Below are 24,487 nucleotides of genomic sequence, written 5' to 3'. Positions count from 1 at the left end.
CAGACCAAATGTTCAGGAATGTCGACACATTTTTGACCGTATTTCTGTAAATCACTATAATATAAATCATCCTGAGTGCACCTTCAGAAGTTAATATTCAAGTTTTACCCTGATGAAGTCATATAGCTTTTTTACATTCCAGTAAAGCAGTGACTGAGTTTAGTCAGGGTTAGGGGAGAGAAGGTGGGATGAGTGGTGAACTTCACACCCTCCCTCTAATTAGATTTAGTGACTTGGATAATTCTCATTATATAAATGAAAATGGCCCTCTGAAATATTTAAAGCCTCCAGCGCAGGCTTGCCATCCCCCCTCCTTCCACCAGCCCACCACCAGCCCCCGGGGACACAATCACCAGGAGGGGCAACATGTGCAAAACGCAGCTATAAATCAATAATGTACGATGTCCCGCCACATCTCGCACCCTGGATTAATAGGCCTGATGCACGCTCATTCACACACAAACACAAACTGTGCATGCTTTCCCCTCAAGCAGCCAGATATATTGATAAAATGAACATGTATTAACCCATGCACAACCTTTTATTCTTGCTCAAATACAAATCCACAGACATGCACAGTGCCTGCAGGAAAATACATTCACTGACCTAAACATATGGGAAATCAATACACCCTTTAAAGGATTCTCCAGCAACATATAACGCCTCAGGGTGTCTGATGTGGGGGGAGATGTGTCTCCATGTTTGCTCTACTTTTCATTTTGCTTTGTCCTTTTTTCCCCCAACTGCTAAGCATTATTTGAAACTGCAAAGAGGTCAGTCTGATTCCAACTAAAGCCCCTTTCAGACATGCACTCCAATTTGACGTGTCAGCTCAAGCTACGGGTCACTTTATCAAATGTAGTGACATTTCTGCATCACTTTCAGCACGGCACGAGTATGATCAATGCGCTGGGATTAACGTAAAGCCTGCAGCAGCACAAGGTGAAACATGCACATAGCCAAATTTAATGCACATCTTGTATCGCCTTCTAGCATCATTTGTGTGATTGTAAATGTTTGTAAAATCTTCTATTAGAATAATGATCTGACCAACAGTCTCTGCATGTTTATTCATGTTAACTGTGTGGGTGAATAAATGAATATCCAGCAAAAATGCTTTACAACGTGATCAGAATAGGAATTAAACAATGTTTGTGCACTGTCAGATATTATAAAACAGGTCAAATATAACAAATAACATTAAATTATGAAACTGATGTGAAAATGTGTTGTCATGTCTAAATGAAACTATAAGGAACTTTCATGTTAAAGCCACATTATATCACTATAGTCGTGTTTCCATCATGAATTTCTCTGTACATTTTGATGTTTCGCATGAGAAAAGAAATTTGAAAAAAATTATTTTGAAAATGCGCACAAAAGGTTTTATGTCACTTGAGATCGTTTTTCTCTATTTCGAAAAATAGTTAATGTGCTAGACCGCGGATGGAAATGCTTTTATGAATAAGTGACATTGGGGATATTAAACTTGCAGCTATTTCCTCTGACCTGAAACAACAATTATAAGATGACAAATTGAATCTAATTCCTGAAGACATATCTTCTCTGGTGGGTGGCCAAAGTTCTCTGATTGGAAACCTCTTTTTTTAAAATAGAGGGTTTTTTTCCCTCTTGTTCAATCTCTTCTTCTTTTACTGTTTACTGACAGATTTGCCTACAGCAATACATTATACTGCCATCTTATGACCAGAGTACGTTCATGCAGTTTTGTTTATTCGCTCTAAACCAGTTGATGGAAACTCCCCTAATTTGCATTTTCTTTGATGTGACATTTCAAAATTTCGCTTCAAAATTCACTTTGACTTTAATGGGAACACGTCTTGTGTCTAAATGTCTAATACAACACACAGCAGATCGAGAATAAAAATAAACTATCTATATAGCATCTTTCAAAAACAAGGCTACAAAGTTCTTTACAATAAAAACTTAGTTAAGTAAGAAAATCCAAAACTATGACTTTAAACTGACTGAAATGGTTACAACGAATGCCATCAGTTAATGGAAAGCCACATGATAAAAGTGAGTCTCATAAAGAGATTTTAAAAAAAGATACTGAGTTTGTTTCAAAGCTAAAGCCTGGACACCTTCAGTGATGAGTTGAGATTTTGAAGCCATGAGTTAGCAGTTCATAGATTTACGAAGCAGCCAAACTATTTAAGGCCTTAAAAACAAGCAGTCAAATCTTAAAATCTTTTCGAAAAAACTCACAGGTAACCAGTGAAGAGCAGCCAGGATTGATGAAGTCTGCAATGTTACTGCACAAGAATCTGACTCTCATACCCACGTCATGCACTAACTGATGAAGGTGAGAAGGTCAACAGCGTCTGAACTATCGATGTTGAAATTCTTCACACGGCTACTTCAAATATCAGTTTCATTGTGTATAACTGAGTGTAACATCATGAATGCCTTCAAGGTGAGACCGATCAAGTGTGTGCCCTTTTGAACAACGATCATGTGTTGCTTCTCTTTAGAAAGGCCACATAATTAAACTTTAAACTAGTTTCAAAGGTGTTGCTCTGCTCTTTGAGCCTCTCTGTAGAGAACAAGGTTTCCTCCTATTGTTGAGTAAAATTGCAGGAAATCAAAAGGAGGATAAAAATAAAGAGGGGAAGCATTTGCGTTCACTTGTATGGTGAAAGTGGGTTCCTGGTTGGGAGATTGTGACTACACCTTAAAACTAAAAATAAACTGGACACGTGATTCCAGAGGAGGCAGAAGAGCAGTTTTTGATTATTAGCCTAATTTTGAATCGACTGATGTAAGACCTCTGACCTTAGGACTCTGGGATAATAACTTGATCCAACTTGTAGAAAGTGAATGTCAGTTCTCTTGTTTCCCATCAAAGCTAAACAAAAATATCCTTTTTAGCCACTTCTCTGACATTACTACCTGTGCTCAATGTATTAAAAATACATGTTCTTTATGTAACATCCTAGTTTTTGCTGCTAGGAAATGTATATTATTACAGTGTGATAAGGCCCCTTCTGTTAAAGGTTGCATTTGAATTGCTTCCTCTGGAATATCTTCTACAAGGAATCTGGACTGACCGGTAATTCATACAGCCTCCTATGACCTTCTATGCATATCTGTCAAACTGAGCTGTATTGTTTGTTTTAATAAATAAATTAACAATACATGTTGTGCACAGTGTAAAGATTAGGGTTGCAAAGGGGTTGAACATTTCCATGGGAAGGTAACCTGGAGAATTTTGGAAATATTCAAAATTTAAAAAAAAAAACATGACATTTCAACAGATGTATATTACTGAGCAATCAATTATTTTATTAAACAACAGAAACATGAATGTTGAGTTAAATGTTACTCATCTGAAAGCTGTTTGTTTTAGTGAAGATTAAGCTAAAATAATTTGCACAACTATATTTAAGTTCCCTGTTAAGCTCCAACCTTCAATTTAAAAATTGCCCGTATTCCCATAAATTCCTGTTAATTCCAATGGAAAGTTTTCAACTTTGAATTTTGCAAACCTAGTAAAGATACGATTGTTTCGTAGCATTTCCTCTTCTTAATTCGATTAGTTCACCTCCTGTTTGTCCTGCTGACACAGAGCCCCTTTGAACAGACCTGAACACCAGGGGACACCCATGTTGTGTTAGGGGTGCATGTACACATAAAAAACACCATTAAAACGCAGCCTTGAGGAGGGTTACCGTCCAGAGCAAGTTCACGTTTTAATGGCGTGCCTGAGGCTAACTAGCTTAGAGCCCGTCTGGCCCGTTAGCGAGACAACAGACTGTTTCTAAGTGGCTCAACAGAATAGAGACTCTTTAAAGCTCTCGTGGGCGGACTGCTTGTCTCACCTGCACAATTGTCTATCTCTGTTTTTCTCTTTTGCTGCTCCTCATTAGTTACGAACAAATGGAGCCAAAAGTTAGCTTACTTGTTCAATGATTATAAGGCCTGCAGGGGCACTCAGCTTTAAGCTTCTAATCCGACGTGACATTTAAGCATCTTCATGGCAAAAAACAAGCAGAGAACACACAGATGAAGCAGTGAAAGGGATGAACTTGCTGGGCTAAATGTCAAAGCGTAGCCTAATGTAACCGGAGTGGGAGTTCCCCTTGAGGGCGGCTTGGGTGTCGTTTTTCTGGACTGAATATGAACAAAGTGCCTGTCACTCATTCCTCTCCTAAATCCTCTTTTATCCCCTTTGTGTGTCCTTTTTTCTTCCCTACGGTGCGTTTCGATAATCTAAGCTTTACTCGTTCCTTCCAACTTTCTCTTTCTGCGTCCACACGTCTCTCATCTCCCACGACATTGTTTCTCCAACTCTTCCTCTCTAATTCAATTCAGTTCATTAGGTTGATGCGTCAATACGTTAATACATTTACAGATCTTTGACACAAGCTCACAATGAATTGAATGCAAAATTTAAATGCAGGTTCATGCAAACTCTCTCATCACCTCACATATTTTTTAATCCTCCTCTCTCCATTTCTTTCACCTTCTCCCTCTCTCTCTCTCTCTCTCTCTCTTCACCTCCGATCCTCCTGCTCTGCTTTTTTTTCCATCACATGTCCCTGGTCTCTTTCCAGTAATCGGGCCTGGCCTAATTCCCCATTACTGAGATTGATGGACTGGGGGCTCTGTACAATCGCTGGCTGGCTGTAGATAACTGTGTGAGCAGCCAGCAGGATTGTAAACACTCTGCAACTACAAGCTTCCCGTCTGTACTTTACTTTTCACTGACCTTTATCGATCTATTTTTAGTTGATGTGAGTATTAGAATTCGGTTTAGGTTTACAGGCAGACATTGAGTCGCTTAAATCACAAATGGAGGCAACAATGTACTTTTTCTATCAACTGCTCTTGACACTGACATGGTTTTTTATGCTTGCTACTAATTTTACACCTTTCCTCAGTTCAAAAAAGCATCTTAAAGGTTGAGTCTGTGTTTCTATTCCGATACACGTTTTATCAAATATTACAAATAATACACAATTTGCTAGATCTAGTGTTCTTATACAGCCTGTGCTTTGTAAATCGGAAACAAAGTGGCTGGGACTGAGCCACACAGCACTTCTCAGTCAGTGTTGGTGTGCAGGACCAGGGAATGACCCTGGGTGTGGAAAGGAAAAGTAGTGGGAGCAGGAGGGACGGTAAACCTGGCACATGCTTAAGTTCTGATGCAGTTAACAGGAGGGGTGCATTTATCTGGATGTTGAGATGTTGAAAATCTAACTGAAATGCAATGTGGACTGGAGCAATATCCAAATTGCAGGAGGTGCAATATTATAAGTATTGTGGTGCTGTAGAGATGTCCAAGCATACAAATTGTATATACAGACTACAGACTACAGACAAAATCTTTGTTTGGTCAAGATACTCGCAGAAAAACACACAATGATCATTTTAATATATTTTTGAACAATGAACAAAAAAAGAGAATTCTTTCCAACATTGTGAATCATATTGCAATTGGAATATCAATCAAATAATTACATTTAGGTTTTATATATATAATGTCATTTACCATGATGTCACCTTGTGCAGAAACATGGCAGACACATTATATATACTAGGGGTGCACCGATTGCAATTTTCTGGCCGATCACCGATTTTTAAAAAGCCTGACCTGCCGATACTGATTTTTTTATAACTCAGAGCTGAAACTTCAATGTTTGAATCTTATTTTATTGAAAAACAATAACACAGCAGTATTTTCTTTAACAAATAAAGGAAATCACAATGTCTGAGGTAGTTGATAAAATATTGAACTTAAAATAAACAGCAACAATTTACAGGACAAACTAACAAAAGAACTGCAACCATAAATAAAGTGTCCTGAGTTTTTGGTTTCGTTATAGTACAACATACATACAACTAGGGATGGGCATCAATTTTCAAATATTTGAATAGTCATTAAAAAAGTTGTATTACTGGTTCCTTCCGCACGGGGGCAGCTGATACACAGTGTGGCGGGCTAGATGCCAAGCTGTAGAAGAAGAAACAAACAGGGGAGAGGGTTTTCCACTGCGGGACAAGTTAGCTCCCAGAGGGATTTACGAGACTCTGGAGGTGACGTATGGTTTTCACCGTCGCTAGCGGTGCACAACGTCAGCAGCTGAAAGGAGCATGGCTAATTATGCACAGAGTGATCATAAACATAGTGATCGTGAATTAACCAGCATTGCTAATCGTGCACAGAGTGTCCGGTGCTTGTTGTAAACAAACAGAGATCTCTAAGTGAACACCTCCTGCAGCAGCAGCACACACTGTACTGCTACAGAGCTAACTGCACCTTTTTTTCTTCTTAACAAGCCGGCTCGTTAGCGGCTCGTTAAGAAGAGTAAGAAGGAGTCACTGGATTTGTCTCTAGTCACTTTCTTGAAAAATAGTTGCTAAGAGGGTCTAAAAAGTTGCTAAATTTAGCAACAAAGTTGGGAGCACTGCTTCGCCAGTGGGGGGTTATTATCGAGGTAGATAAGATTGCTAGATAAGATCGGTTTGACTTAAAAGAATCGGGCGACCGATGATCTCGCAAAATTAAGGAAATCGGTGCCCACATTATTTGTAATATTGTATTAGGTTAGAACTTGGTTACTGCTTTCTTGTGACCTAGATCAATTAGAAATGTTATTTATTAGCATTAGCAAGTCAGGCAAAGCAATATTTGAGTGGTTTCAGTGAATTAATGTGTTGTTTAAACACAAATCACTATGCAATGAAATTCAACACACTTCTTTGTAGGATCCCTGTCGTTTCCACATTACACCTTAAAACTTAGTGAAACATCAAAAAAAACTTTTGACATCAATTAATTTATTGCATCATAAAGCGAAATTATTTTATAAAATGTCTTCAGTTTCAGAGAGCTCTTTCTCTGAGAAGATTCCTGGAGTTCATGTTCCTGCTTCCAAGGTTAAAATATATTAACGGTAATATAATAAATGGCTTCACAACCTCTCAGACTATAATCCTGTTATTTAAGCTGCAGTGCAAACCCAGCCTGTACGTGTTTGTGTCATGAAAGCTCCCACTGTCCTTCAGTCCAAAAATAGAGCAGAGAAAGCCCTCTTTGTGTTCGCTCTCTTCAATAGACAGGACAGTTCCATAAAGTGACCGACTGTTGTGCTTCTGTGTGAGTGTGCATGTGCATGTTTTCTCAACACTGCATCGTGCACTGCTGCAACACATTACTTCTGACTGGGAGGGCTGATGACTGAAGACTCTGGGCTCACATAACAAGTAGACACAGAAGGTATGAATGGCACCAGAACAAGACTTCCAAAGCTGCACTTTAGGAATAAAGAACAATGGCTTGTTTCTATTTGTTTCTTACCTATTTCTTATCAGTGCCTGGAAGCCATCCTGCACTTACATTCAACCTCTCTTCTGAGCCAGAAACTTTACCCTCCTGAGTACAATTCAATGAGGGCGAACAGAGAGCATTGTTTGAGCTGAACTTAACACTTATTGTACCTGTCTTAACTAAACTGATGATCTGAGCTGCAAGTCAGTGATTGTAAAAACCCCGGTTCATGTTGTTTGCCTCCATTTGTTCAACCAGAACTTGTCTTGAATGTTTTAATAATAATGATAATAACTTTATTCTTAAATCACCTTTTAAAAACAGCATCCTTCGACAGAGAGCAGTTAATCACAAAGAGAATAATTCCATAAGGCTAAAAAACATTCTTGCATTAAAAGAAAAACAATAAGAGACAGAGGAGGAACAATCACAAGACATTCTCAGGTACACAGAAAATAAAAGGTAAAATGAGTAAAAAAGTAAAAAGTGAAGAGGTAAAAAGGAGTGGTAAGAGAGAAAGCACGACATAAAAGCACGTCTATAAAAGTGGGTTTTAAGAAGTTACTGACTCCTTATCTCCTCGGGCAGCCCGTTCCAAAGACAGGGCGCTCTGGTGGAGAAAGCCTGGTCATCTTTGGTTTTCAGTTTTGAGTTTGGAACGGTCAGAAGGACCCGAGGATCTGAGGATGATGGTCAGCTCGTATGGAGTTATTAATTCTCTTAAACAGCTAGAAGCCAGACCTAAAAGTGCTTTAAAAGTCATCTGTAAAATCTTAAAATCAATCCTAAAACGAACAGGGAGCCAGTGCAAAGAAGCTAAAATCAGGGTGATGCAATGTCGTCTGTTACAACCCGTGAGCTGAGCTGATGCGTTCTTAACCAGTTGGAGGCGAGAAAGGCATTTCCGAGAGATGCCAGAGAGGAGGGAGTTGCAGTAATCTAAACAGGAGAATATGAGAATGTGGTTTGATTTTGGAGATGGAGCATAGATGGAAAAAACAGGACCGGACTTTTCTGATGTGTGGGTCAAAAGTAAGGTTTGAGTCGAATGAAAAAAAAGAAGGGCGTGTATGAAGGTGGAGGGCTGGGAATCTACTCGCATTATTATTTCTTATTGGTTGAAAAGTTGACGGTGAAAATTGAGCTCCTGTTGAGGCTCCGGGTCATCAATAATGTGTTGATCCATTATTTCCACAGATGATGTGCTGCGATCAGACAGCTGTATAATCATGTGGTTTCTACCACAAAGGTAAATATTAAGTTATTTTGAGCAATATGTTTAGAATTCTGCAATGACAAATTAGCATTTTGGTTCATTTCCTTTAATAGGTTTGGATGGAAACCCCCTCTTGCAAGTGCTCTCGGACTGGTTGTTTTGGTGTGCACCAGAGTTCGATTGAAACTGACTAAGCTTTGGGTTGTGAAAGCGCCCTTAAAGAACCACATGAATAAGGCGCCATACTAAACTGGTGGTTGTGCATGATAGTTGATGTATCCTTTAAAGCTGCTAAATATGAATATGAACGTTTCTGCAGAATCTGGTTTCTCAAGACCAGATTTAACCACTCAAAAGTCTTCCAATTTGTTATTATTCATTTGATTTTGTCTTTTACAACCAACCCAAAACTTTGATCTAACATGGCCTTTCAAAATGAAAAGCAAAATTGCTGCCACTTCTTCTAAGAGCCCTTTCCATCTCTCTCCCTTTGGCCTTCATTGCACGTAGGTAAGTGGATTTTAATTTCTTTTTAATGCCTGCTACAGGTTGCTGACATTTATTTCAATCAGCCATTAGAAGAGCTGAAAAACGCACTGATTGAAGAAGTGGAATAATATCCACTGATAATGTTGTGCCGGTTTCAATCTCTGGATTGAGAGACTTCCTGTGAACATTTTGATCAGACTGTATTGGCACTGTTTGTAGGAATGGGAGCAAGATACTACTTAGAGCAAAGAGGCTGAAGAGCAGTAGACCAACATACTAATTGTGGTAAATGTCCCAGGCTTCATTTTTAACAATAGTCAGTCAACTAGATGTCATAATAATGGGATCTTTAAACTATAAAAAGTCATGGATTTAACTTTTAAGATGCCATTATTTCCTTTTTCAATGAGCAAAAATGCGCATCTAAACTCAAATGAGCCACAGATGGACTGGAGATTGGCAATGCAAACTTGTAACAACTGTAAATGTATAGCAGCATCTACCGGAAATGTGCAGGTGCTGTAAATCAACCACACATCTTCAGCATGTTCGGTACTCACTGGTTTGGGCATCTTTCTCCCCTCTCCGCCCGTCCCCCGTTGCTGAGAAAACAGAAAGAAGTTGTCCTCCGTCTTCCCGCCTCTCTCCGGGGCACCAGTACCTGGGACACAGCAGCAACAAGAAAACAAATGTCAACAAACACAGAGCACGAACATCATATTTTGTGTCGTCAACTTTTTCTTCATCTCTCCTGACTATTTAAAGAGACGATGACATTCAAAGGCATCATCATTGGTCAGAAGAAAAACAAGAAAGAGAAAGTGAGAGACCTTTAGATAAACCAAAACAGAAAAGAGTTGCATCGTGGAAACAAGAGTTTATCTGGGAGGCATTGGAGGACATTGACAAAACTCCAAATATGTATTGTGTACCTGACAATTAACTTTGATAAAGATTTCTGACCCGGGCAAATGAATAAAAACACCAACATTGAAACCTGAAAAGAGTGACAATTTACTGATGACACCAGTAGAGTCTGGCCAATAATCAATAATTTTTTGAGTAATCAAACACTGATTAAGGCTATAAAATGTCAGAGAAAACTTAAATTAATACCCATCACAGGTTCATTTACTGCAAGTTTTGCCCAATCAACAATCCAGATTCCAAAATTATTCACTTGAACAGACTGTTACAGAGAGGATTGGGCAAGTGAGAGGAAATAAAAAGAACTCAAGACACAAATAAAAACAGCTGAAGAGTGAAAAAGATAGTTTCTGCTCCACTTTTCTTTTTTGTTGCTCTAACTTTTATTTTTTGAGAAGTCAGGAACCTTTTTAATGTGACCCTAGACCTCCTTCCTGTTGGCTGTCTGAAGCGATGGTTATCTGGACAATGTGGGTTCATGGAGAACCGTTTGTCAGCTCAGTGATTGGAATCTGAAATAGAGAGAGCAGTTGGGAGGTGTCCCATAGGTGACGGATCTTTGTGATGCACGAGGCCAGAAATAGAGCTTTCTCAAGTGTCGGCACCGAGAATTAAACCATGCTCGTTCAGAAGCTTATGCAATGTCTGAGAAAAGAAACAGAAACTAAAAACTAAAGTTACACTGGAAGATTTTTAATCTAAATGAGTTATGTGGAAAGGGATGGAATCACCACAAGCCACACAATAATAATAATATTAATTATTGTTTGCACATCAACAAATTTGCCCTGATTGTGGGTATTGTTATTGATTATCTCAGGGAGGGCATCATCCAAGTTTTAAGTAGGATATATTCTTTTTGTATTTTATTTGAAAGCAATTATCAAAAACAAGTATGCCGTTTTAAGCATCAAGTATTTTTCTTATTTTGCACAAGGAATGAATATTACATAACAAATTTGATAAGAGTATGCGCCACAATACTGTATGCTAATTCCACTACAGAAGAGAGATGAAGATCTCTGCAATTAGTTGTGTGGGAAAAGATATCGGTATCGGTAATCGGCTAAATGAGTTGCAAAAAATCGGCACATCGGATATCGCTAAAAAAATCCAATATCGTGCATCTCTTGTTGAAGTGTAATAATGCACTAAAAACCAGTGATAAATGTACTATCCACCTGACAACTCAACTGTTTGTATTACAGTGTACAAAGTCCAAATGAAATAAAGCATCTTCATTTATCACCAGTAGACTTAAAAGGTAATTGATGTAAGTTGTTTTGCAGTAATAATGTATATAATAAAGTATCTATACTTGGTGTCCTTGTATTGATACAAAATTGCCACAGAAAATATTGCAATAATATATGAGGTATTGATTTTTTCCCCACCCCATGCACAATAATACCATTAGTCATGTTTTTTGGTCAGTGGGCCTAACTCAAAGTCTTTCTCAAATAGGTTTTTACTTCCAAAGTATAAGCAAACTGTACATGGTTTGGTTAAGTTGATTTGTGGAGGGCACACAGAGATATGAAGAAGGGTGAAGGGATTGTGGTGAGTTCTAGGTCGTGAAAAAATGACATTTGAATTCGTTTTTGCCACCAAAACAAAGAAGCACATATCTGGATTTCAAAAACGTATAAGCACACTGAAAGGACAGTGCTACAGACATTTATGCTTTAAAGGACTAAAAAAGTGACTTGAACTATGAATATTATAATGATATGCGTACACTAAACCTCTGTTCAAGTGTTTATGAAGTTGTATCTATTGTAAAACTGTGACATGAATTTTAAAGTTTGTCAGAGTGGTGACGCTCATACAAGTCGATGTAGGTCACAGACTTTTTAATGCCCTGGAAAATGTCCTAAATGTTTCCAATTCCATTAAAATCCTATTCCTAGCTGAAAAAATGGATTTCTTCTTATTTGAAATGCATTGAATATTCTTCAGCAACTTTTCATATTCACATCAGAGAGCATTATGTATATACTTTGAAAAAAGTGCCCTAATTCAGCTCTTATTCTCTCTTTCGCATTAGTGTTCAGAGAATTCACTTTGATGTGCCACATAGCTGCGGGGCATGTCCTGCAAATCAATGCTCGGCTCCGTCAGACCTTCCATCACACTAGCACTGTCCTTTTGGGGCCAAATCCTGAAGGTAAACGAGGCCTGGGATATATTTCAGTTCAAAGTGAGCCCTGGCAATCAGACCGACCTCATTCTCATGACACAAAGCATCTGAACCAACACAGTACTGTGTTCAACTGTCCTCTACACCAATTACACTACAACAGTAGGTGAAAGACTGCAGAGTTATACTAAACAATGTATGAGGTTAATACCAAGTTTATTTGACTACAATGACACTAGAAGACTGCAGACCTCCACCAATGCCATGGTGCATTCACATGCTCTTTGGATGGTCCCATTTCTCGAGAAAGGTGTGTTCATGTGCTTTAAATGTCATAAAGAGGAAAAAATATGGAAGCTACAAAAAAGAGGTGTTGTATTATTTTGCTCAGAACTCTTTCCTTTATTTAGCAAAGGAAATCAATCAGGTGAGAAATAAAATAAGATCTGGAATAATTTTTACTAGGGGTGCAATGGTACAGGTAATCCACAGTGCGGTTCATACCTCGGTTTATGGGCCACGGTTTTCGGTACAGTTTTGGTAAATGTTTTTTTTTTCCTTTTCCTTTATTTTGCTTGTCAGCGAAAACTGCCTCTAACCCGTATCAATCACATTGCAGTTAAATAAATCAAATGAATGAATGATACGTGTTTTAGTGCGTCTCTCTTAATGGCACTGAGTTGGTCTTTCCGACTTTGGGTCTAGCTTTGGGTCTCTCCTGGGTTTGAGAGCAGAACAAGCCCAAAACAGCGACTGCCAATATTTACAAGCGACTTTTCAAATTAAGAAGCCCAAAGCAGCTTATAATAAGCGGACCTGTCAACTATGGCTGCACTTTGACCCCGGCTTCAGTTACAACAGTGTTACAGCGTAAGTGGAGGCACAACAGTGATTGGACATTACCTCGCGAAGAGGGCTTCACCTGCCTGGACAGGCATTTGCACACACACACACGCACACACACACACACACACACACGCCCGCACGCACACACACACACACACACACACACACACACACACACACACACACACACACACACACAGTGGCCTGTGAAGCATCAGTAAAAAATGAATTGCTGGACCGAAAAAACGCAGTCCATGAGGGCGTATAGTCCCATGGAGAGCGGAACGAACGGTATGGTATTTTACCATGTACCGTTGCATCCCTAATTTTTACTATGGAAGAGGATTAGGCCTAGGTAGGAGAAAAAAATAACGAGAAGAGGTTAAAATATGAATTGTGCAGTTCGAGAAAAAAGTCAAAATGTCAAGAAAAAAGTTTAAAAGTTAAGAATAAAGTCAACTTTTTGAGGTTGATTAAGTAGACTGCAAGCTACAACCTGATTTTCCTCAACACATCTAACATATGTCTAAGCAATTCACATAAATTACAAAAAAGCAGATTTCCCAAAACAATTGTTGGAGCAGCTACTACCAAGAATAGCTCATTTTATGACATTGATGAAAATCAGGGTGTAGCTTGCAGTCTACCTTACTGTTCAGATAGAAAACAATGTTCCTATCTTTTGACTTTTTTTTCCTCAAAATCGTATTTCAACTTTATTCTTGATTATGAAAAAACAATTCCTCCTCTCATTGTTATTTTCTCGTATTTTACGGATTATTTCGACACAATAAATGAAGCACGAATATGTTAACAAATGTGAAAAGTAATTTGTGTTTCTGCTCTCTGATTTATAACTGCTCCACAATTTCTAACAATTTTTATGAAAATCAGGCCAGTAGTTTTTCCATAATCTGGCTGACGAATAGACAAATCAAACTGAAAACAAACCTCCCTGGCAGAGGTAACTTCTTTTCTACATTTCCTAAATGTTTAATGCTGAGACAGACTCAAATCTCACCTCCACCTGTGTCGTAAAGATTAGACCCTGCTGTACCAGACTGCCATGTATTTTTACTCAATTTTAGCTTGAAATTGACTATATTCTTGATGTATACACACACATTTAGTATGCAAGAAATTCTCTTTCCCAGGCAACACAACACGATTTTTTCATAATTTTATGTCTTTTCAAATACTCAAACCTGCCTCAAGCCTGAAGTTAATGCAACAAAACAACCCTGTCAAAGTGACAGAATGTTCAGAACTGATTATTATGATTCAAACTTTGACACACTTATTAATGGTTAAGCCAGAACACTTATATGAGGTTTGTTTGGTGGGCTAATACATTAAATCAGCAACTATTTCCAATGGCTCCCTACAGAAGTTTGGGTGTAGCACGGAAAGATGAATCGACCACACGCTTCCTAAATGTCTTGTTGGTAATTTAATATCAGCCCCAAATATAAGTCAAGACATTGAACTTTTATCTGTTAAGTCCCTTGACTGTAAGTCAAAACTGTAAAGCTGGTAGAATTAATAAAACAGCACAATATGCAGCATGTGGTGAGTTTATCAGCTGGGTCTCCCTGTGCAATTTCTCTCCACCTCGGTATCTTCTTTTTCTTGTGTTACGTCTTATATAACACCTTATCAACAGCAGGAGAGTGAGGACTAGAAAAGTGCATTGATGGGAGAAATAGGAGAGAAAATCATCAAGGGGAGAGACACATAAGAATTCAAAGCTTGCCTTGACCCATATACCTGCAGCCAGGAGATAGGTAAAGACACTGAATACTAAAATAACTAACAAAGCTGCCTTGCTGAATGTGGAAAGTTTAAGATGATGGCTCTTTGTCTAGAGTATGCAAGGATTTAATAAACCATGCTGAAAGTTGTATTAATTTTAGGAGTAAGATAATAATTCTTGACAAAAGACCTCTTCCAAATTTAATTTTCAGTCTTTCATTCTACAGGTCTAACAGCCACCAGAGTGATGACAGCAGCTTCGGTTTCCATTCGGCAAGGTGAAAGTGATTACCATCTGCAGAATATTATAGATTTAAGTGCTCCGGGCTTTATGGAAACACACGACCCCCTTGGCCTGCTTACACACACACACAGACACACACACACACACACACACACACACAAACCTAAGGGTGACCTTTAGTGTGTGTGTGTGTGCTGTAGCTGAATGCATCCGGAGCTTTCCAAAAGAACACAAGTCTGCTCTGTTTAGCAGCCCACTACCTCGTAAACCTGGATCTATGAGCCTGCAGGCTGTGTGTGTGTGTGTGTGTGTGTCCCTTCAGTCAGTGAAACCAGAGGGTCACTCTCAAGCGGATCCAGCTTCCAGGTCACCATTCATGCAGAAAGAAACTCCGCTCTTTCATCTCTCTTTTTTATTTTGTCCAAGTCAATCTCAGCACACTGTTGCATTTTACACACACTTTTATAGGGTGACCTGTATGCCTGCTTTTCAGATTCCTGCTCCTCCTTCTCTGCATTCCTCTCCCCTTTAACAGACTGCAAGTGGGTTTGGGTTTAGTGGATGATTCTCTGCATCAATTCTAACTCTACTTGGGATTCATGGTGTGCTGTTTGAGCACGAAAATCAACAAAACTATATTAAAAAAAACTTATATTAAGAAGCATTTGTCAACACGAAAGGTATGTGGTGACTGAAGGAAGATGTAATCACCGTCAGCTGATTCCTGTGTATTGACCCTGCATATATGTGGTGTCAAGATAATCGAAATAAATAGTTCTAGACTGGGAAAATTGGAATAAAATTCCACTATAATGCAGAACAACTCGGTCATTTGTTGGAAATTTTGGTTCATGACTTGTTGAGCTGCCATAATTTTATGCAGAAACATGGTGGAATCTCGGGTTAAAGTTTAACTGTTATGTCCTTGGGGTACGGTATATGTGTTTTGTGTTTGTTCCTCAGGACTGGCTCGTCAGAGGGAATCCCCGCTGGGTAACGCCGGTAGCAGGCCGCAGTGTTCCCCTGGCTCCGCCCTCTTCTGCTCTATTGGTCTGGCGTCCAATCACCTGCCGCACCTGCCTCCAGCTCAGCCTTAAGAGCAGCTTCGCACAGCTGTGGAAGCCTTCTTTGTCTTTGTATGGCCTTGTGTTAAGTGTCTCTCGTTGTTGAAGGTATTTGAGAACCCTGTGTGTATATTAGAAATTGAGGCACTCGAATTGTGATTGTTTGTTTATTGGGCATTAGGTTTAGTTTTTCTTTTTCACATTCCTTCGCACCACACTTAGATTATTCCATTTGTTAGATTCAATACGTTATGGGTGGTTGCACTTATGTATTTTTGTTTGTGTAGGTTAAAATTACCGCAGTCAGCCAGAGTTATTTTGTTTATTGTGTGACTGTGTTTTAGTTTGTTTGTTTTAGTTGGCGCCACCCGCAGCCCTATGTTCATTGCCTCACTTTGTATAAATTTATTAGCCTGAAGAAGGTTCTACTTTTGTATCTTCTCGTTCATTTTTGCTGTTAACCAATAAATATCTTTATTTGCCTGAGTACACCGGCGTCGTGTTACATTCCCTTTTCCCTAGACTCAAACTGGGTTGTAACATTAACGTTTTATTAAAATAATTTAAGATGTATTCTTCTCACATAATTTGTGATATGGTTTTAGGTTATAACTGTTGCTGCATCTTAAAGTGACCTACAGTAGATCAATTAAACAGGTCAGCATTAAACCTGATAATAACTCAGCAATTGATGTGTTCTTTAAACAGCCTGTAAAATAAAATACAACACATCTTCTTTGTAGGATTCATGTTGTTTCCATTTCATTCCATTACAACTCAAAACTCATGAACACAGTCAAGTTTGAAAGAACAACTTCGAATTCAGGAAAGAGGAAAAGTTCCTGAGGAGATTTGCAAAATCAAAATGTATGTCTTAACAAATCTTAACAAAAGTTTACCTTCTTTCTCTGCTTGTCATTTCGTTATTTTGCTTTACATGCTTAAGTATATAGTAAATAATTTGCCTCTTGATTTGATTGTCTGTCTGATTTCACAGCTGCCTAACTTAAATGACTTCTCTGAGAGAGTGAAAGCTTTGTGGCTGTTTAACTACTGTTTTGGTTGACGGCTTGAAGTTTACAGCTCCTGCTGATGTGTGTGTGTGTGTGTGTGTGTGTGTGGTGTGTGTGTGTGTGTGTGTCTTTGTGTGTGTGTGCGTGTTCTTGGGGGTTTGTTCCAAATATCTGCACAATGATATTCTAAAGACACGGACATAAAACAATGAAGCTATACACGTTAAAGCTGAATGGAGAAATCTGTCACTATTATCATCACGTGTGTGTTTGCAGAGGCTACAAACTGTCCTGCTCAAGGTGCCGGAGATGACACAAACAAACACACACACACACACACATACACACACACACACACACACACACACACACACACACACACACACACACACACACACACACACACACACACACACAACAGCTGTTATAACAGCAGGAAACTCTACCAACTGCTTCTCTTGACAACAAGGCTTTACTTGTACAACCAAAGAGCCAACTGATTCCTCACTGAGTGTTAGAAGCACAGTGTTTGTCAAACTACACAAATGGCTCATCCAGGGTTTCAACTGTGAACCCACAAACATGAAAACACTACAAATGCCACCACTTTAAACTAAACGTTGATAAATGCCAATTGAGCAGGTAATGATCCATTTCTTAGTATTCGGTTAAAAATGCAGACTGGAATAGTTATAAGACAACAAGAGGAACAAGAAGGATGAAGGAACATAAAAAGCACCTGTCTGGATCTTTATGTTCTGCTTTAAAGTTATTCAGCCTGAAACAAAAGTGTGGTTCCTCAAGCAGAAGCTTTCAAGCTCATGTCTCACTCCAGAGTGGATCTAAAGTATAAACCTCAAATATAACCATTTCCTGTCATTCCATCTCAGTTCACTTATCTTTTGATGAGTCCAACAACAAACAGAACAGTTTTTTGGCATTCATTTATGTTCATTTAATCAACATTTACTGCAATAAATATTCACTTGGTAGTGAGAAAAGAAAATCTGAGATGGATGGCATCATCACTGCTGTCTGGTCCTGCACCAAGGTGACACTTAAGGGTGACTTAAAGGGGAACACCTGCTAAGTTAAAAATTACAATATGTTAGGTTTCCCTGGCCAAGGACAGTTCAATCAAAATTTATGAAGATGAGCTACTCTCTTTCAAAGTCAGAAGGCAGTCTCAAACTTGGGATGCCAATTTAAGAATAAAGTCTGGAGCTGCTCCATAGACAATGAATAAGGGACTAATTTTGTGGACCCACAGAATTTGTGCTAAACCCAAATAAGCTAACATCTAATGTTTTATTAGTTGTGAAACAGAAAATTAACCCATATACTTTCACTTGAGTGCCCTCAGTGTCATCTCTAACACCTGTCTCACTTCATTATCTATGGAGCAGCTCCAGGCTTTATTACTTGATTACGTCAGCTTAGAGTTTTACCCCTCTAGTTGTTAGAGAGTTGTTCATCTTTATCAGTATTTTTCAACCATCTGAAGGTCTTCACATCGGGAGTGTGACGAATTAATAAATCGAAAATGCTAAACACTAACCTGCAAATATATAAACTACTGAGTTTCCTTTTAGTGAAATGCATTTTCTGTAAACAGTTACACAGTTTATTTCTCAAGCTTTTATTCTGAAAGGTAAAAATGGATGGTGGAACATGTTCAATCAAATCCCAAGCCTTCAAAAGATTGAACATCTTCTTTCCTTTGTTATCCATATCTTATGTGACTTAACATGAGGTACAATGTCATGTTTCACAGAAACAGCTCAGGAATGACAGAGCCATGAAAGGAGAAAGAAATCAAACAGGAGAGGACGTAAGGGTGAAATTCTAAAAGTGAGGAACAGAAAGGGAAACTAGAGAGCGTCTGTCATAAAACCGAGCTGTGATGTGAGTAAAACATCTGCATTAAATCTTAAAAAAAGCTGCAACTAGCCATTATTTTTATTATTGATTATTTTCTCAATTAATTGAGGCAGAAATCCTTATATCTGAGAAGCTGGAACGAGTGAGGAATATTTGGCATTTCTGCTTTTAAGGGCTGGCCAGATCCATGAAAGAGATTTTAGCAAAAATAGTTATTTCACTTGTGCTTTGTACTTTTATCAAATTTAAAAGTAATTTTCTTATTTTTGTCCAGTCTGGCTTGTATATTCAAAGATCATTTTACTGGTTATAATAAAGTTTCCTCAAACAAAAGTGCATGAGGCATCAGGATTAAAACACCACATTAATCCACTGATTTGGAAATGAAACTAAATTGAGTGTTCAAATGATTAAACTGAACATTTAATGTCCTCTGCAGTGCAGACCAACATCCTGGTTCAACTTTGACCTACTGTACTTATTACTAATGCATGCATGCACTTCAACAACACAGCAAATTATCAAAACGGATGTTTCTGGTGCATTTACTTTTGTTTCATCCATTCTTTGATTATGGCTTTAACTGGACTGGACATGTAGAAAGAGTTGATAAAAAGCACAAACAGAACCAGCTGCAAAAGTTTCCGCTTTACATTAAATGTGGAAATGTAAACAAGGGAAACTGGAAATAACAAATGAACACTCGCAGATGCAAAGTACTTCCAACAAGCTCTATTAGCCAACTCTTCAACCATTCAATATCACAAATAAAAAGGATACTGTAGACCAGTTTGAGACAGTCTCGCAGCAGCTGGTGTGTGAAGAAACACACACACCAGCTTCACACGCTGAATCTGAGTCCAATTTGTTTCTAGAGTTATGTGTTCGTTTGTCTGGGCGGAAACAAATTTAGACCATTTTGCACAAAGTAAACCATGACCATTTCTTTCTAGAATACCCACACTGATGTAAATGTTGCAATGTTGAGGGTCTTCTTCTTGAGGAAAGTGTTTATGTTTCCCATGAATCTTCTAACTCTATGCTAAAATAGGGCTGGGCAATATCGACAAAATCTACTATCCCGATATTGGTAATTTCATAAGTAATTTATGATATTATCACAATACAGCGTGTTTTCTGTTTATTCAGTTAATAAATTATCTATATGAAATAACAACATGGTAAAGCCTATTTTTGTATGCTCGATACTCCGTTTTAGCGAAACAGCACCTCTATGGTTCCCTTTGCCACCTGCAATGATCAGAACGTAAAGCATAATCTAAATGACGTAATTTTGCTAGACGTGATTTGTCCGCAAACATGGTTGAAAAATGAATTGTTTCAGTGATATATATTGTTGTATTGCCCAGCCGTAGTGCTTGTTATTATCATATTAGCCAATGTCATTTTGTATCACGAAATCTCAATATTTGTTTTCTATCACAATATAATGCGAATGAAAGACGATAAATTATTGTATTGAATTATTGCCCAGCCCTACACTAAAATATAAAGTTTTTAGGGATGAGCAGCACAAACATGAAATTGTTCATGTACTGTGACACCACAAGACTTGAAACTTTTCTAAGTTTTCTAAATGTAACTGAACACATTTCTGACATTATAAATACACCATTCATCCCTATTTTAATTAAATTTTACTCTGTGCTCTCAAAAGGTGGAATTTTAAAGGGAAAATTCACCCCAAAAGCAAAAAATACATATTTTTCCACTTACCTTATTTATCAATCTAGATTGTTTTGGTGTGAGTTGCAGAGTGTTCAGCTGCAGAGATGTCTACCTTTCATATATACGCAATTTGAAATAGATGGCATTCAGCTTGTGACGCTCAAAGTGCCAAAAATATCTATTTCAAAAACCCAACAGCAATGTCTCTTTCCAGAAACCATGGCCTGGTTGCTTTAGATAATCCACATACCTTTTTAAGCAGTTTCATTATTTTTTTTCTAGCATAGTTCCTACAAAAAACTGCCCAAAACAAGGTATTTTAATTATATTGAATGGTGTCATTTAATTATAGGCCTATATTTACAGCATTATATCTGAGAGAACTCTGACACTCATCAACTCAACCCAAAACCATCTAGATAGAAAAATAAAATTTCAGGTAAGAGATAAAGTTGCACAAAGGCAGCATAAACAACCAGTATCATTCAGGAGTTCACATGCACGTCTGAGCAGAAGACCACAATATTCCCCCAGCTCTGATCTGGAGCCATGAGTTGATTCAACAGGTTACAAAATAAATGTGTTGCAGAGAGAAATCTAAAACCAGCCGTCAAAGGTATCTCATGTCATGATGCTGGGAGCCTCTCTCTCAAATGAGCTGTAATTTGGTCCCCAGAGGAGGCGGGGCCAGGGAGCAACAGGAGGATTTGAGCGACAGGGGTAATAGCCAATAAACTTACGTCCTCCGGCTCTAATGAGGCCAATCAGAGGCTCCTAACTCTCCCTGACGCCGACGGAGCATCTGTTTGTGCCAGATGGACCGCTATAGCATCATGTGTGGGCGCGTTAATGTGTCTGTATTCAGGACCGCTGTTTACGTGCAAAAGCTAAACTAGTCCGTGTTACACATTGTGTTATTCGGCGTGGTTTCCAGGGCGGAGGGTAAACTCACTTGAACTCAGACTAAGTTAGATACGATGGGAACAGAAGCTTCTGTGTCATTAACGAGCAAACATCAGTCTCTCTCGTGCAAATGTGATTTTAAGACTAACAAGTGTCGGACAAGTCTTTCACACCAATTTTTTGGCTCAGAGTTTCAGTAACTGGTTTGCAGAAATAGCGGGATTTGAATCGACCACAAGTATTTTTAGACCACGAGAAGCTAGTCCATGAATATTTACAGCAAAAAGGACACAACAGCTTCACTGTGACAACATGCTAATGGTGTTTTTAGCAGCTGCTATTTGCGACATTGTTGCAGAGAGAAAAGGCGCGTCGTCAGCAGCAGCAGGACCCGCTGCAAAAGTTGCAAACGGCGCAAGAAACATTGTTTCCGTTGCGAGCTTTTTACAAAAGACACACCAACACTAAACCAGCTGAATTTCAACACCAGAGTTGGACACCAGCATGCTCGACTAGATGTCAATGAAATGAGAGACTGCTGAACACCAAAATGGCTGTAGAAATAATTTGAATCTGAATGCAGATACCTAATAAGAGCAGTGGTCATTCTAGAAAAAAACAGGACAGCATCTAATTACCTTGACTGCTAATGTAAGCGCTCTGTTCTGTTGCATAACATTTAACTGACACACAGCACCTCAGCGCAAAGTGACACCGCTCCACTTACCCCTCCTCCCGTCCTACAAAACGTGCAAGAAGCCGGTTAGAAATGAAGGTGAAGCACCAACCCTCCCAAAAAAGAAGCCACACGCCACCTTTAACCTGGTTATCAGTCAGATATGCTGTGAAATAAGTAATAATAAGCGCTAAAGCTGCGTAATAACCCCTCTCCTCGCTCTCCAGCCCGAAGAAGATAAATCCCCCCGCGTTTGAACGGCTTAAAGGCAGAGATGAAGGCGATCAAACTCACCTCTAACGCCTGGCTGCGCTGAGGATGTGTCCAACTGTAACCCCCTCCAGCTGGCAGCTCTACTTTATATATCCACCGCGGGTAAAAATAGCGCGTTTCACCTTCCCGTCCCTCTGCGCTGTTTACCGGACACGGTGCGCACCGACAGTGTTACAGTGGAGACTCCTCCGCCACAGGCACCCACGACCGGAGCGAGAAGAGGTAGCCTACAGACTGTCAATATGGCTGACGAACTTACCGTACCGAGGCGTGGTGAGCCGAGTCCTGCAGATTCACCCCCTCCCTCCCTTTCCTCACCCCCGTGACTGAAACTCTGCAGAGTAGCCTGCTGTGGGGTCCCCAAACTTTATCACACCCACAAAAGGAGAAGGTTATACCGCAGGGGTGCTTCTGGTTAATATGTTAGGTCACACTTTATTTCTGATGGTTAACAGCTAATACTAAACTTAGGCCTACTATTTACAGCCTGTGTCAGTAAAGGGTTTATACAGATGACAGATAACAGCATTAAGTGTATAATGTACCGTAAAAGTGCCCAGTTTAAACAGGTATTTACACAATACTACCACTCAAAAGTTTGGGGTCACTTAGAAATGTCTTAGTTTTGGAAGAAAAACACTTTAAAAAAAATTAAATTAAATTAACATACATACAGTGTGGACATTATTAATGTGGTAAATGACTATTGAAGCTGGAAACACCTGATTTTCTTATGAAATATCTATTATATATTGTCAGCAACCATCACTCCACTGTTCCAGTGGCACATTGTGTTAATCCACGTTTATAGTGTTGAAAGGCTGATTGATCATTAAACACTTGAGCATTATGTTAGCACAGCTGAAACTGTTCTGTGCTGATTTGAGAAGCAATAAAATGATCCTTCCTTAGTCTAGTTGAGTATCTAGAGGTAAAGTAGGAGACTTGGACAGGTTAAAATGAATATTTCTTCCCTCGTCAATGTCTTCACTATATTTTCGATTCATTTTGTAACTCATATCATGAATAAAACAGTTTGTTTTCATGGAAAACAACGCAGACATTTTCTGGGTGACCCCAAACTTTTGATCCCTAGTGTAATTCAACATGGATTTTTCCCCCTCCACTTTGTAGTTACAAATAAAGTGGGTTTTTTTTACAATGGAATAGTTGACCAATTGAACATCTATCCCTGTAGTAATGTATGCAAGATAAGAAATAATTAATTATACCTCATGTTGCTGGGAAGTAGGGGTGTACAGGATAAGAATGACTGGCATGAACTCCTGCCAACCTCCAGGTTTACTTCCCATCTTCATGGATAATCTCTGCCTGCACGGAAATTGCATTAATTAGTCTGATTAGTCGCACAACCAAATAAAAAAAGAAATAAAAAAAATATTCAGTATAAGAGCATCCAGACGAAACCGATTGAAAAGCCCCCAAATGCCCAAAATATGGCTGTAAAAATAAATAACCAGTGGTGAATTATTCAGGCCCTTACTTAAGTACTAATATCACACTGTAGAATTACTCCATTACAAGTAAAAGTCCTGCATTCACAACCTTACTGAGTTCAAAAGTATCAGCATCAAAATTAACTTAAAGTATCAAAAGTACGCATTATGCAGACTGGACCCACTCAGATTGTTTTATATAGTCCAAATATATTATTGTATTATTATTACATTTATGTAAGCAACATTTTACTGTTTCTCAAGGTAGGGCTAATTTTGAGTACTTAATACTGTTATGTGGTTTAATTCATAAAACAAATGTGTTTTAAATTGATCACATATGCAGTATTTCATTTTATTTCTTGACCTGAAACTAAACTATAAATGAAGTGGATAAGTATAAAGTTATATTACATGGAAATACAGCACTTGAATATATGTACTCAGTTACATTCCACAACTGTAAATAACCTCAAAGAACCATAAAGATTCTGTTAGTGTTCAGACATTTTTTAGCCTTGGATGGCACTGTAGCAGTACGTCAAGTGTGACTATTGGCTTAAATCAGCACTTATTAACCAAATTTATTGGTGTCTATGATAATGTCAATGTGACTCTTCCAC

At 38.7% G+C, this 24,487-nt stretch overlaps 1 protein-coding gene across 2 annotated transcripts in view; it reads right to left on the bottom strand.

Moving 5' to 3' along the window:
• The window catches only part of LOC131979170 (radixin), a 49,544-nt gene extending 26,857 nt beyond the window's left edge, over nucleotides 1–22,687 (bottom strand). The window contains exons 1-2 of one of the 2 annotated variants that reach the window (XM_059343095.1): nucleotides 22,672–22,687; nucleotides 9,560–9,660 (exon numbers count right to left, since the gene is read on the bottom strand). In XM_059343095.1, coding sequence (XP_059199078.1) covers nucleotides 9,560–9,571 — 12 coding nt within the window. In that variant the 5' untranslated portion in view covers nucleotides 9,572–9,660; nucleotides 22,672–22,687. Of the gene's footprint in view, nucleotides 1–9,559; nucleotides 9,661–22,428; nucleotides 22,619–22,671 lie in introns of those variants that run through there. The other variant, XM_059343094.1, reaches the window with a different exon arrangement.
• Between the last annotated feature and the right edge of the window lie 1,800 nt (nucleotides 22,688–24,487).

Source organism: Centropristis striata, chromosome 10 (genome assembly GCF_030273125.1).
Source record: "Centropristis striata isolate RG_2023a ecotype Rhode Island chromosome 10, C.striata_1.0, whole genome shotgun sequence".
NCBI lineage: Eukaryota > Metazoa > Chordata > Actinopteri > Perciformes > Serranidae > Centropristis > Centropristis striata.
Note: the sequence above shows the minus strand (reverse complement) of the source record. Positions and strands in the feature narration are given on the sequence as shown.